The following is a 15,164-nucleotide window of genomic DNA, read 5'->3' as shown; positions in this document are numbered from 1 at the left end:
AGGGAGCCCTGCAGCACACACCTAACTCAGGGTCAAAGCTAGAATTAGGACAAAATAAGATCGGCTATTATAGAATTATAGGCAATAATTATGTAGAATTATTAACATTAATGAACAGCTATGAACCCACTTCCCAACTTAAAGTAGGATACTTAAACGTCAACTCTGAGGACTTCAGGGATAGGCGGCAGAGTAGGAAGATCCTAGGTTCACCTCGTCCTAAGGATATAACTAGATAACACCCACATCAATGTAAACCCAGTAACTGCAAAGACTGGCAGGACATGACCCAGGGCTACATGTAACAAAGAGGCCGGCCACAGTGATGGCAGGAAGGGTAGAGATGTGGCTGGGACTAAAGGGATCCACGAGAATGTCCTTGGAAGTGAGGGGTGTCATGAACATGAAAAAAGGAGTGGAACAGACCCTCACATCAAGAATCCCAGGAATGGGAAAAGACGAATGCCTAATACATATGGCTCTGAAAACTAGAGGGCCTAATTTCAAGAGCTCTTATAAACAGTGAGGTGTCACACCTGAAACTTTCAAAATCAGCAGTCAGAAATGGATGAGAGGAAATGGAGATCTGACCCTTAAAGAGACAGCACAACAAAAAGTTCCCACGGAGGTAGAGCACAGAAGGAACAGTTTGAAAAATTGGGATATACGCAAAAGGAGTTTTATCTACTAATCTCAGAGAACGTGCTGGAGGCAGATACCTTTAAGAGACTCTACCAGGAACAAAGAAGCTGGCAGGCGCCATTTCCCTCCTCTATCTTCCAGCCTAGATATAGGGGACACCTACGTGAACCAGGGCAGTGCCAACACTCTCCACTTACCTTGCAAAGAGCATGACCCTCCACCCCCGAATTCTCTTGCAGTCCTGCCCCCTCCAATATACCCTTGGCCAGAGTCCTTCCAAAGCAGTGCTAGAAGCCTAGCAATGTACAAACAGTACAGATAGGAACAAGCACCACTCCAAAGTGACGTCTGGCCTGGGTATCACACACACCAGTCTGACTGAACCCCAGCAATGGGTTGGGAACAGACATCTAGTCTGGCTGCAGGCTCTGCCTACCAATGAAAGCTTCTCAAGGGACAACAGGGTAAGTGCCCTGCAGTTCAGTGCCACGGTATCTCTGGCAAATGCCTCATCTGATTCAAGTCAAGCCCGAAGTGTCCCCAGATTGGCTCACTAACAACACAGGGAACAAACCTTGCCCAAAAGGCAGAGAGAACCATTGCAGATGACTGGACTGAATGAAGGCAAATGTGCAACCACATTAGTGAGACACATGCAATACACATAGGAGACACTCCTGTGGTGTCAAGTTCTGTTGCACTGCAGGACACTACAGGACCTCTTCTTTATAAGGCAACTACTTTCAAGAGCAGGAGACAAAGCTGACCTTCCTAACACACAGATAAACAGAGTTGGACAAAATGAGAAGACATAGGAGTATGTCCTAAATGAAAGAACAGGAAAAAACTCATGAGAGGTAAATAGAACAGAGATAAGCAGTATGTTTGATAGATAACTTAAAGTAATGGTCATAAAGATCCTGATTGAACTTGAGAAAAACAGTGGAGGATCTCATTGAGACATTCAACAAAGAAACCAAAGACGTAAAAATAAGTGCCAGATGGAGATGAAGAACTCAACAACTCAAATTAAAAATACACTGGAGGGAATAAATAGAAGCAGTAAAAGAATGGATCTATGACGTGGATGATAGAGTAATGGAAAGCAATCAAGCTGAAAAGGAAAAAAAAAAAAAAAGAGACTTAGTTCCCATTAAATGTAATAACATAATAGGTTATAGGAATCTCGGGATCCCTGGGTGGCACAGCGGTTTAGCGCCTGCCTTTGGCCCAGGTCGCGATCCTGGAGCCACATCGGTCTCCTGGTGCATGGAGCCTGCTTCTCCCTCTGCCTGTGTCTCTGCCTCTCTCTCTCTCTATCATAAATAAATAAATAAAAATTTTTTAAAAACATAGGTTATAGGAATCTCAGGAGAAGAGAGAAACATGGGGGCAGAAATTGTATTTGAAGAAATAATACTGAAAATTTCTCAAATCTGGGGAAGGAAACTGAAAAATAGAATTGCCGTATGATCCAGTAATTCCACTACTGGAATTTATCCAAAGTATATGAAAACATGAATTCAAAAAGGTGTATCAACCCCTATGTTTCCTGCAGATTTACAATAGCCAAACTAATGGAAACAGCCTAAGTGTCCATTGATAGATGAATGGATAAAGAAAATGTGGTATGGGATGCCTGGGTGGCTCAGTCACAGTTAAGTGTCTGCCTTCCATTCAGGTCATGATCCCAGCATCCTGGGATCAAGCTCCAGGGTCAGTCTCCCAGCTCAGTAGGGGGAGTCTGCTTCTTCCTCCCCCTCTGCCTCTTCCCCTGGCTCAAGTGTGTATACTCTCAAAGTATTTAAAAGAAAATGTAGGGATCCCTGGGTGGCGCAGCGGTTTGGCGCCTGCCTTTGGCCTAGGGCACGATCCTGGAGACCCGGGATCGATTCCCACGTTGGGCTCCCAGTGCATGGAGCCTGCTTCTCTCTCTGCCTGTGTCTCTGCCTCTCTTTCTCTCTCTGTGACTATCATAAATAAATAAAAATTAAAAAAAATATTTAAGAAAAGGTAGTACATATACATACAATGGAATATTAGTCATCCATAAGAATGAAATCTTGCCATTTGTAGCAACATGGATGTATCTAGAGTGCCTAAGTGAAATAGGTTAGAAAAACACAAATATCATTTCACGAACATACGGAGTTTAGGAAATGAAACAAAACAAAGGAACAAAGAAAGACAAACCAAGAGATCTTTTTTAACTACAGAGAACAAACTGATGGTTACCCAAGAGGGGATGTGGGTGGCAGAATGGGCAAAAGACGTGAAGTGGATTAAAAGGAAGAGCACTAAATATAAAATTGTTGAATTACTACAGTGTATACCTAAAACTAAGATGATTATATTGGAATTAAAATGATATAAAAATAAGCATCAACTTTAATACTACGGTAAAAACCCCTAATTTAATGAATTTGTTATATAAAGTAATTTTTAGAATTTTTCTCTACTTCAGTCTTTATTTTTCTTAAATACAGGAAAAACAGCTAAATGTCAGAAACTAATAAAAACTGATAAATTAATGTACTTACATGTAATATTGGCAGACATGATTCTTTTTTCTAAATATTTCATTTTCCAAGGTAAGAAATTCAATGGCTATGTTTTTCTCTCCTTCTAAGGCATCCTTTTCCTTTTCCACCAGCTTTACTCTGTTTAACTATAAAAATTTAAAATATACAGATTGTTCAAATGTACTTTTTATGGATAGCATCCATTTCAAATGTACTCACATTAAACAAAATTAACTATATTAATAAAAAATGGGTTATTTAAATGTCAATAAGAAATATAAAATTAAATCTAAAACAGTAAAGATTTAACAATTCTAACTTTAGTATTTGACTCAGAATTTGTTCAATATACAAAAAATAGTCTAATTTGCAAGAAGAGTCTATAGAATATTCACCTTCTCTCCTCTGTGTTCATTTAATATTTCAACTCTCCGACACAAGATTTTAATAGGCTCATTTAGCCGTCCGGAACCAATTATATCTTCTAAATATTCAAGCATACCCTCATCATGTTCAGTCTGGCCTTTTGGTTTCATCATAGCGATTTGTTCAACTTCACCCTTAAAAGAAAAGTTGTATTACAAACTTACTGTGTACCTTTTAGTCACATCACTCTTAAGAATTAGAAACAATTAAATCCAATAGTAACCAGTAAGTAAATGATGTAAAGCAGTAGTTTAAAGGGATTTAATAAGATACAAATAAAAATGTTTTCTCCACTGATGTTAGGGTTTTTCATTTTCACAGGTGGTAAGAAACGTATGTTTATACTCTTACAAAATTATAATATACAGTCACATACACATATCAGAGCCAAAGAAAGATTCCCAATCTAAAAAGTTCATTCAATATAAAAAAATATTAACTTTTCTATGAAATAAAATTCAGCAAAAGAATTTAATTTACAATTACTTTGGTAACATTATCAATTATTAATAACATAAGTAGAGCTCTTATTCTGAAAAAGAATTTTCAAAAAAATCCTTCACAGCTCAACTGTAGTAGGAATCCTGCCCCAAGATGGTGTATTATTAAACTTTCTGTATAAACCTGGTGTTCTGAGTTCCTTAACAAGTGCTAGACTTTATAAGGATATCTCAAACTTAATGTTCTAACTTTCTAAAATCAAGACCATTAAATAAAGAAAATTACCTATTTCTTATGATAACAAGATATCCAACTGACAGAAAAATAAAGATCATGGTACATATGAATTTGGAAACCTTTTTTGCAATCGTTAATATAACAGCTTTGAAGTGCAATTAAAATTCTCAGATTAACATATTATTTGTATTTATGCGATTTAATTACAGAGAAAAAAGAAGAAAAAGAATGCACAATCAGTAACCTTCAAGGCTGACTGCCAGGCAGCCATTTAGTTTCATGGTGGAGAAAATTTTGTCTGAACATGCTCAGGCAAAGCGCTGCTACTTTACTTCACAGGAGTAGCCTGCTTATGCTATTACAACAAAAGAAAAGGAACAAGCAAGTAGAAAAAAATATATGCCTTTATTTCAGCAAAATAGCAAGGGTGAAAAAAAAAAACAAGAAAAAATACACATTAAAAAGCATGTTACTCCTTCAATTTAAATATTTAAAATATTTATTTATGAATAAACCTCAAAAAATCTGGGGTAAACCTTGCTAATGTAATGACTAAGAGTCATATTTACCAAGAGCTCCCACATAAATATAAAGTAGAAAAAAAAAATCGGGGCACCTGGCTAGCTCAGTCGGTAGAACATGCCATCTTAATCTCAGGGCTGTGAGTTCAAGCCCCATGGTGGGCACGGAGCCTACTTAAAAACAAAACAAAAAACCTCAAACCAAAAAACAACAAAACCCCCCCATAAACTTAAAAACAGCTCAATTTAAATCTAACAATTGAAAAGCTTTGAATTGAATAACTTTTAGTATTTTTGTATACTATCACTCTTCTGTAGTTTGACCATACAACAGAACATGATTATCAAACACAAAGTAAAAGGTTATCCAAAGAGCTTGTTATTTTTCATTTCTCTGTAACCTCCAGTGTGTTTAGGTTATTGTTTTAACTAAGTTAGCGTTTAAACTAAAATATGTAGATATTTACATAAAACATTTTATTCTGCTTCCAATTATCAGGTCCTTCCAAATGTTCGCAGTATTATAAAGTCTTAGGATTTAAAACCTGGAATAACGTCCAAAGTTTTGGATTACAACAGGGAAAAGTCAGTCCTTGAAGAAGCAGTCTTTTTTTTTTTTTTTTTTAAGAAGCAGAGTCTTATTCAAAGATAACTAGGTAGGGTTTATCAACAGCCACACCACTGACATTTTGGGCTGGATATTCTTTGGTATGGGGAGCTATGTTGGGCATCATAGGATGTTTAACAACATCTCTGACCTCTAAGCACTAGAGGCCAGAAGCATACTACCCCCTAACTCCCCAGCCGTAACAACTCAAAATGTCTCCAGACAATGTTCAATGTCCTGGGGGCATAAGGATGCAAGACTATATTCAGCTGAGAACTGATGTTGAGGTAGTAGTTTAACTTTTTTTGGGTTTATAATCCAAACACAAAATATCTGACATCTGATATTCTAATTTACTGCCTGTTTTAGAAGGCCGAAAAACTACGCCAAGAGAACTTACATCTTAGTCAAATGGGCATAAGATATTATTACTTGAGTATATAGTTTTCAGACAGCCAGAAGTTAGGATTCAGTGTAGCAGTTTACGCTGACAAAAATATTCCTAAAGGCATCACACTTTTCCTGGCCAAATTACTGAAGAAATGGAACAACACTATTAGGAGATTGCCTAGCTTTGGGTAAAGCACAGCAGTTACTTCTTTGGTTTACTTGTTCCTCTTTCCTCAGTTAAAATGATGGCTATTCAGCTATGATTTCTTTTCATTCTAACAATGTTGCAGACTGTTGAAAATAAAAATGCTAAAATGAAGACAATGACATTATGAATCAAAATAGTTACATTACAAACATCACATAACATTCAGTTTTAGATTGTTTCATGGCACTTTTTTTTCCAGCCAGTTATTATTATCAGATTAGTACCACAGATTCAACAGGCTATTAGAACATTTAGGCCTCTCTACCTGTCACTTGACTTACTGTGGTATTCTAATGACAACTTAGGACCTTTGTTTTGGCTCTCTGTTCCTCAATGTTCTTTGCCTGCCTTACCACCTGCTACTATGTGCTTTCTTCTTTTTCCATTTTACACCATTTCATATATACTTAGAGTTCAGTCTATGCTTGAAAGATCACCACCCCCCCCAACACACCTATCCCATGTGAAATTATACAATATAGTTTTAAGTTAGGGCAATAAGCTCCACACATTTCAGAAATAATTTTAAAGCATCATCATAAACTTAAAATAACCCTTCCATATTAAGGCTCCAAATCACATATCATGGTAGCACGAAGACATAAAAATATTTCAAGTTGCTTAACGCTAGCATCCGAAGCCAGTAAAAGGCCATAGTCCTCTACAATTATCTCTAGCTTCTATACCTTCAGCAGACTGAATAAGGTTTTAGGCATTTTTTTTTTTTTTTGGCTGTTATTTACTACAAACTTCCTTTAAATTATATCAGAGACATTAAGCAACTGTATAAAATACCAAGTATGGTTTTTCAAGAGTAACAAAAATTGCAAATATATTTCAATAAAATACGTATTAATACCAAGGGCTTAAATCTTAACTTACTAAAATAGGTGGCAAATCAGGATATTGGGATTCAGTTACACCATTCTTTGATAATCTATTTTACAGAAATAGTTTAAAAATCTAAGAAATAAACAGCTATGACGCTCTTTATTCTTATTCACATGGAATCCAAATTTTAGCAAGAATGAACCACAAGAAACTCAACTGCATAGCTATATTAAAATTTTTTTTTCCTAATAAGGCCTGAAGGACTCTTCTAAGAAATACGGATGTTTGCATTAGAACTAAATGGCCCTAATTTACTGGTCTCTACGGTATATATGTATATATACATATACAGATTTTATTATTTATTTAAGAGGGAGCAAGAGCACCCGCACACACTGGAAAGGGCAGAGGTGGGAGAGGTACAAGTACACCCCCTGCTGAGCACAGTCTAGATGCAGGGTTGGAGCTTTCCATCCTGATATCATGACCTGAGCAGAAACCAAGAGTGGGATGCTCAACCAACTGAGCCACCAAGGCGCCCTGAGGCTTTGAATTTTTATATTGTCTTGATAATATTTTTATATTGTCTTGATAATCTTTTTACTTTCCACTGTACTACATTATTCTTTATGTTCTGCTAATAAATTTTTATTCTAATTTGCTCTTTGTCAGCTGCCAGAGACCAAGAAACCAAATGACAAGTTAGTATCTACCTAAAATAAATACATAAATAGAAAGGACAATGCTTTAGTGGGTAGACTGCTTGATGTCTATTCTGGTTGCTTAGGGGTAGCTTCCTATTTTCTTTCATAGCTGAGACTGTTGAATCAGACACGTCTGGATACTGATAGAGCTAAAAAGTCTTTTGATATGGCACAGGCTTACTTCTACAGGCTGAAAGACTGTAACTCACATACTTTGTATGACATGCCAAGCTTAGGAGAAGTACACTGGGAAGAAAAAGGAAGAAGAGATCAAGAAGTAACTTGGACCTAGGTTAATCCAATTTCCAAATTACTAAATAAGAAAAAAAATCTTGGTTCCTAGTTAAAATTCTAATTCTAATTCAGGTTTTATAATAATGAAGACAAAAAGTACATGAAATTGAAAACTTTGGCAAAACTAAAACTGCCTTAGTAGTTGCTTTTAGGAATTTACAAAATCACTCCTGAGACGGCAATCATTAATGTAATTTTGAACCATCATAAAAACATTAAGGTTCTCATTCTTCTAACTTTGGAGCAAATGCATCCACACCAATTAAATCTCCTAAGTCATAGTTACCATGAAATGCTATGGAGACCTAATAAAATCCTACTTATTTACACCAACAGTTATTACAAGGGGAGAAAGGCTTTGAAATTAAGGTATATATAAATGGGGACATGTATAAACATGACTACAATGGCCAATTAAAATCTAACACTTTTTGGAAAAAAATTTTTTTATTCACTTATTCATGAGAGACACAGGACAGGCAGAGGGAGAAGTAGGCTCCCTACAGGGGGGGGATCGATGCAGAACTCGATCCCAGGACCCCAGGATCATGACCTAAGCCGAAGGCAGATGCTCAACCACTGAGCCACCCAGGTAACCCAATCTAACACTTTCTGAAGGCATGTGTAAGTGCCTCTAAGGACATAAACAGGGCTTAACCATTTCTGCATCATTTATACCATCTTAGCATAGTGCCTCATTAGGTACTCATTTGAATCAACTGATGAAATTTAAAATGAATTCAAATACTAGAAATATCTACTTCAAAAACTACTAAGTCAATATAATCACTGCAAAAATATTTTTTATCCTCATGGACTTCTAAAATTTAGTGCTGTTTAATCTTAAAAAATAAAATTTCACTCTACTTAGATTACTTAGGCTGTTAAACACTACTACTGGCCAATGTATAAATTTTATTCAAAGGAGAAATGTTATATGGGAGAGAATTTTTTAAAAAATCATATTTTTACTTACCTTCAAGTGCTTTAAAGCTAGTGCAGGAGCCTAAGCTTTTGAAAAGGAATTAAACATCCATATAAATCACTGTCACTATCCCTCAAGCTTTTAAATAGGGCATCATTATTTCTACCTAGTCTAATCCCTGTTTCTTCTTCCTAACAGGTGAACTCCTAAGGTTCCTATCTGTAAACTTAAATATTTACCTTGATGTTAAAAATGTTTTCAATAATTTGTTAAAAGAACAGAAAAAGTTTGTGATTACATGAGCACAAATAGCTTAAGTTTAGGTACTTCAGAAGTACACGTTTAACACAAAGTTGACAATTAAAAAATTTATTTCTTTTGGAAGTTAGGATTTTATTTGGCCTCCTTTATTATGGAATTATATAGAGGCTGCACCAAGGGGAAAAAAATTGCTCTTAGAAGGGTTAAAATGCAGTCCACTTTGTTTTGAGGAATCGTGGCACAGGTGTAAAATTTTGACCAATTACCCCAGGATGACAGTAAATAGACAATACTAAACAAAAGATAAACACAAGTGTAGGTTCATACACAATGGTATTATCAAATATAATATTAGAGTGATGTAACTTATAATCCAACTTATTCACCAAACCAAATCCCAGAATATGAAAGTCCACGTGACACAAATACACAGCTTTAATTTCACATCTATGTAAATTCAAATTCTGTTTAGAAATATATCTGGAGCTGATTTCTCCCAACTTTTAAATAAGTCCGGGTTACAGAAGTATTACAAATGTACCATACCTGGTAACAAAAGACAGTAATATAAGTAATTCTAGAACAATGGGAACTGACTGAGAACACTCAGGCATCCTAACGAAACTTTCAATATCAAATCAAAATTTCCAACTTAGTTTAAAATCAGTAGCATAAAACATTAAAGAATATAGCAGCTATTTCACATCACAATATAGTTTTAACTATCATACTCTTGGGAGATTCTGGATAGAAGACAGGAAAAGAAAGTAGCTTCAAATCAAAAAGGAATTTTAATGTATCTGACAAAGCCATGTTTTACAGTAATAACATCTTGAAAGGTAAGACAGAAGTATTCTTCCTACTAAGCAAGGGTTGGTAGGTAAAACATCTTTTCTCAAAGAACATAGGGTTTCTGATAAAATTTAACTTAACATCAGGTAGTTAGTTCTATTCTCCCTCTAAAAAGACTAAGAACTGTGATACTTCAGAATGATATACGAGTTACTTTCTGTCTTTCAACATGGGAATGGTTCAAGGAGGCCATTCTAACCAAAACAAAAATTGGCTTTTAGTTAACCATGCTAAGTGTTTAGGAAAAAAAAAAAAATACTAGTAAGGCGCTTAAGTAAAAATTTCAAACACCAAATATACAAAGTTCTTTTCATTTTTGTGCTTGTATTAGAGATAAGAACAAAAGTAAAGGACTACTAAAAGATAATCTCATTTAAAATGTTATCTTAAAGGAGAATAGCACAATAAATAGCTGTTATATTCCTGTCACGCTAAAGCAGCACAATAATATTGGTGTTTAATTTTTATTTCACTACGCCAATATTTACGTGCTGCTAGAGCGGAACAAGTACGTCAGTCATCCAAATATAAAATGAGTATCTCATGGTAAAAGCAGTTTTGAATGAATTTCCTTAAATTTCTAGAGCAGCAAATAATGATTCGCATCTTGACTGTAGTATGTAAACCATGATGTGCTGCTACAGTACTTTAAGGCCTCATAAAACACAGGATTCATCCAACAGGGGGAAACCCTCTAAACTTTATTGAAAAAAAGAAGTAAGAAAAGAGAATCACTGAAGTCTTTAATAAACTTACCTGCAAGATTAAAAATCTATTATGGTCCAGGTCAATCCCATGGCTTCGAAGAAGATTTCCAACATCCTTAAATGTTGTCTTTTTCCCACTTATGTGATAGACAGATGTATTATCTCTGTAGGCAGTTCTGGATACATAGAAGTTACTGTTAGGAATGACTTCATAATCATCCCCTTCCTGTTTTGCAGAAAAACAAAACCAGAAAACAACTGTTGGTATTAAGTCACAGGTCTGCACCAAATTTCACTCTATCCATATTCAAGCTAATTCTATGGATTAAAAAACTTCAATTGGTTATGCATATAAACTGGCAATAGTTCTCAGAAATAACCCTTTTAGCAAAGAATAGATTCCAAGTTTTGATCCCTTCCTTATAGATCACAAAAACAGAAAAACAAAAAGCCAAACAGAAACAAAACAAAAAGCCCACCTTCAAACAAGTCTAAAAATATATTTGATTGAAAAAAGAGCACTTGAAGGGGGACAAGAATCTCACATTATCTGAAACAAACTTACCCAAATTATTAAATAATGTTGACAGATTAAATTACCAGTCCATTAAAAAAGCTACAAGAGATGATCCAAGGAAAAGAAGGTAGTAATGGCGTAACATGGCTTAGTTGTTTTTTTTTTTTTTTGGTAAACAATATGCCATGTTAACGGAAGGTATAAAGAATTGCAAAGAATTGACAACTACATTCCTCCCAATTTCTAAAAAAATAAAATAAAATGGACTTTAAAGAATGAAGTATAAATCTACTTTAATATTAAAACTTGCTTTCCTTTAAAAGTTTTGTCATTTTGAAATTATGGCTTTTAAAAATTTACGTGCATCAAACATAATTAAAATAAGCAAAGAAATCAAACCGGATTTACTGGCAATCATTTTCCAACCTACATTATATGACAGAAAAGCACTAAGAAACAAAATTAAAATAGATGCCACCAGGTAGATTTAATTAAAGCACTTCATATTAAAAAAAATCTAAAAAACAAAACTTGGAAGCCAAGTCACATCCTTGCTTCATTATGCAGTTTTCTATATTCTTAGGTTCCAATCAGTGATTTTTAAGCCATGAATCCCCAAAGTTAGCTATTCAAAAGACGAGAGAAAAAAGAATACAATAGAACCATTTAAATAATCTAGACGTTTTACCTAAAATTGTTTCCTTTTCTAGAAAATAAACATATTAACTTAACCTTCCCCAATTTTAAAGGGTAGTTTATTCATTTACAAAGGTTGGTTTAAACTGAAGCAGAGCTCTTTCATATTCCAAACTAATAACATTAATATGAATTAAAATAACGGGGATAATAAAATTAGTCATCTGTTATATTTTCAAATTTAGGTAATTTATCTGAAAGCAATAAAAACAGAACTTTAAAAACGAACCCAAAATTACAGTTAAAGAATACCTAGTTGGCACTTAGGATACCAAAACTGCTCAATGTTTTATTCTAAAAAGGTAGGCACTATGATGAGCTACTTATAATTCATTCCACTGGCTAAAAATTTTAATATTTTAACAGCTGCCACCCCCACTACTCAAAAAAAAAAAAAATACGGTTTTGGAGGTAATGAAATGAGTATCTGGGGGGTAATAAAATCATTATCTATTCTGCTTTGAACATACACTGATTTTTAAAAACCAATTTAAGCGAAAAATTATAATTGTGCAATGTATGGAAATTATGTTCCATACTTGGAAGTTGCAAATAACGAAATACTCGCAAATCCCTTACCTTATCAATTATCTTCTGAAAATGAACTTCTACAGTACAACTCTGAATATCCTTGTGTTCATCAGAATTGTGTATTAGTACCGAAAGTTTTTTAGATCTTATTTTTTGTGCTCGATAGCCAAACACAAAAAGCATAGAATCAATAACATTGGATTTGCCACTGCCATTTGGCCCAATAATACAGGAAAAGCGCTGCATAAAAAGAACAGGAAAAAAAAATTAAAGTGAAGTTAAAAAGGTCATACTATATAACTGATTTTAATTTAAACCGCTTGCCTTTTTTACTTGCAGCAAAACTATTTAAAATTTTCATTTCAACTTGTTTTCCTACATTATATTCTCCTTTATAACAAGCTTCAACATTTTAAGACTATAGTCTAAATCACTTTTACAAAATTCATTCTAATAGAAAAAATACTTCCTCCAAACAAACAAAAATAACCCCTCACCAATTCTACTCTGTGTGGAAAACTTAACAGCTAAAGAGGTACCAACGATAACCAGGATAAACAAAAACTAATTTCAGTTGTTAAAAACACAGGAAACATACCATGTATTATCAGTGAGGATAAACAGGATAAAACTGAAATACCTTGTAATAAAAACACATTACTCTATAATAGTTATTTAAAATGATCAAATACCTTATGAAAAGGTCCCAAAATTTTTTCCCCAGCATAGGATTTGAAGTTCTGGTTTACAATATGAGTTATCATAAGCCGAGGAGCTCCAGCTTCATTGGCCATGGCTGGAGGCGGGGGAGGAGGGATGCTATTCAAAATCTCTTCTAAACTTCTATTATCAATTTCCTCACTTGGTGTCTCTAAGTCAGTCAAAGGGAAGGGAAAGCAAGAGGAAAAAGAAAGCCTGCATTAGTGCAATTAGTTCGGAGGACTACTGCCTGCTAATCTTTGGAAAAATGTTACTTATGAAACCTAGGAATCTGTATTTTCCACTTAAATGTATTTTACGAAGAAGAAATGAAAATCTTTCAGCTTGATTTTATAAAAATAGAAATTCTTAAAGAAATGACCACCAGTCACAAAATCCTACAAAAATCTATCTCTTAGGAGTCAAAATACTACACCATAAAGCAAATCTGGGAAAACCACAACAACCTGATTCTCTGTTCCTCGCCTAAACAGGTGGTTAAATCCTAAGGCTCTAGATCTAACTTTCTCCCAATCTCTGAGCACCTGGAACCTTAACTTTGGACACTCAAGAGCTTCCAGCGACTCTGCCACGGGGCTTCCTAATGTCACCCAATTCCAGTACTCACAAAAAAGCTACCGTAGTTTCAAATAAATTATCGTTATCTTTTTAAACGCAATTTAGACCAGAGAGGTTAAATTAGGGCCATGTCACTTTTAAGATACAATCATGTTAATTCTGCCTAGAAAACAGTCCACTAGCTATTGGCTGATCACGCCGATCTCCGAGGAAATACAAGGCCACAAATAAAATCGTAAATGTAGCCACGCACTTGCCCCAATCCCCTCCAACACCGTAACACCGAAATTGCACGAAGACTCCGACCTCCGAAAATCGCCAGATCGCTTTGTCGAGCACTACGGAACCGACATGCGACCTACAGTCGCCAACTCCGCAGCCCCTCAGCTCCGCGCCCCCAAACACCCGCCAGTCCCGGCTTGGGCGCGGACCCACGCTGGCCGCCCCGCGCGTTCTCCAGCGGAGGAGCGGCGAGGTACTTACCTGTGGAAGCAGGGGCCGGGCTGCCCGCGCGGCCAGGCGGGGGTTCGGGCTCCGCGTCGCTGCTGGGGCCGTCCGGGGACTGCGGCGGCTCTTCCCTCCCGCGCCGGGCGGTGGAAGGTTGGGTGCCCTTTCGGGGCATGGTCGCTGGGGCCGGGGGAGAGCAGGGGCGAGTCAGTCCGCCGGGCCGCAGGGCCGCGCGGGTACATTCCCCGCCGGCCACCGCGTCGGATGAGCTCAGCCCCCACCCCATCCCACTCGGGGAAAAACTCCGTCCACCCGTTTCCGAGAACCCCTTTTAGATAACGCCGCCGGACGCCGGCGGGTGCTCGGTAAAGAAAGGCGCGCGCGCACACACACACACACACAACCCCAAGTGCCAAAAACGGCGAGATGCGTTTTCTTAAGCCCGAAGCAACTGGGCAAACCTAGACGTGCGTGGCCACCAGGCAAAGGGCAGAACGGCTTACGTTCCATTTTCTTAATGCCTCCCCACCCGCGTCCTCCCACGGCAGAAGGGTCTAACAATCCTCTAATTTCCTAACGAAATAATTCCTGCGCGGCGGCATTTGCTGGTATTCCCACGCTGCTGGGGTTAGCGAAGCAAGCGCAGAAGAGACTTTGGCCGAGAAGAGTTTTGTATCCGCTTCAGGTCTGAGGGACTCTCAACTCCTCCTGAGGAGCGACGACTAACGGGCGACTCGCCACCCACTTTCCCCGCCATTTGGCTCCGGGCGCCGCTGACGGCCCCGGGGGCTTCCAGGTCTCGCTCGCTGCCGTCGGACCCGGAGACTGGGGTCGGCCACTCCCGATTTCCAAGACCAGACCTAGCAGCGCCTGGTCCGGGCCAATCATCTTGGGGGTGGCGGGGGTCTGTCCCCTCCGACCCCCCCGTGGAGCCTCGCTGGACAATCCGCTACGAAAGGTCATCACGAAGGGCTCGGACTCGGTGAGCAGTCCCTTGGGGGAAGAGAGGAGGTCAGGGGGCCGGGGCAGGGGAGACGCCCTTTCCCCGACAGAGACCGGGATTTCCGAGAAGAGCTCTGCGAGGCTTAAGAGTCCGCGTCCCCCGCGCCCCCCCCCGCCCCGAGGCG

The 15,164-nt window shown here is 37.5% G+C and overlaps 1 protein-coding gene across 2 annotated transcripts in view; it reads right to left on the bottom strand.

The window, feature by feature from the left end:
* Positions 1-15,164, bottom strand: part of SMC4 (structural maintenance of chromosomes 4) — a 40,007-nt gene that overhangs the window by 24,421 nt on the left and 422 nt on the right. The window contains exons 2-7 of one of the 2 annotated variants that reach the window (XM_077880143.1): positions 14,074-14,217; positions 13,005-13,183; positions 12,361-12,552; positions 10,618-10,794; positions 3,560-3,724; positions 3,183-3,310 (exon numbers count right to left, since the gene is read on the bottom strand). In XM_077880143.1, coding sequence (XP_077736269.1) covers positions 3,183-3,310; positions 3,560-3,724; positions 10,618-10,794; positions 12,361-12,552; positions 13,005-13,183; positions 14,074-14,212 — 980 coding nt within the window. In that variant the 5' untranslated portion in view covers positions 14,213-14,217. The remainder of the gene's footprint in view (positions 1-3,182; positions 3,311-3,559; positions 3,725-10,617; positions 10,795-12,360; positions 12,553-13,004; positions 13,184-14,073; positions 14,218-15,164) is intronic. The other variant, XM_077880145.1, reaches the window with a different exon arrangement.

This window comes from Canis aureus, chromosome 31 (assembly GCF_053574225.1).
Source record: "Canis aureus isolate CA01 chromosome 31, VMU_Caureus_v.1.0, whole genome shotgun sequence".
Lineage (NCBI taxonomy): Eukaryota > Metazoa > Chordata > Mammalia > Carnivora > Canidae > Canis > Canis aureus.
This window is presented reverse-complemented; position numbering and strand designations above follow the sequence as displayed.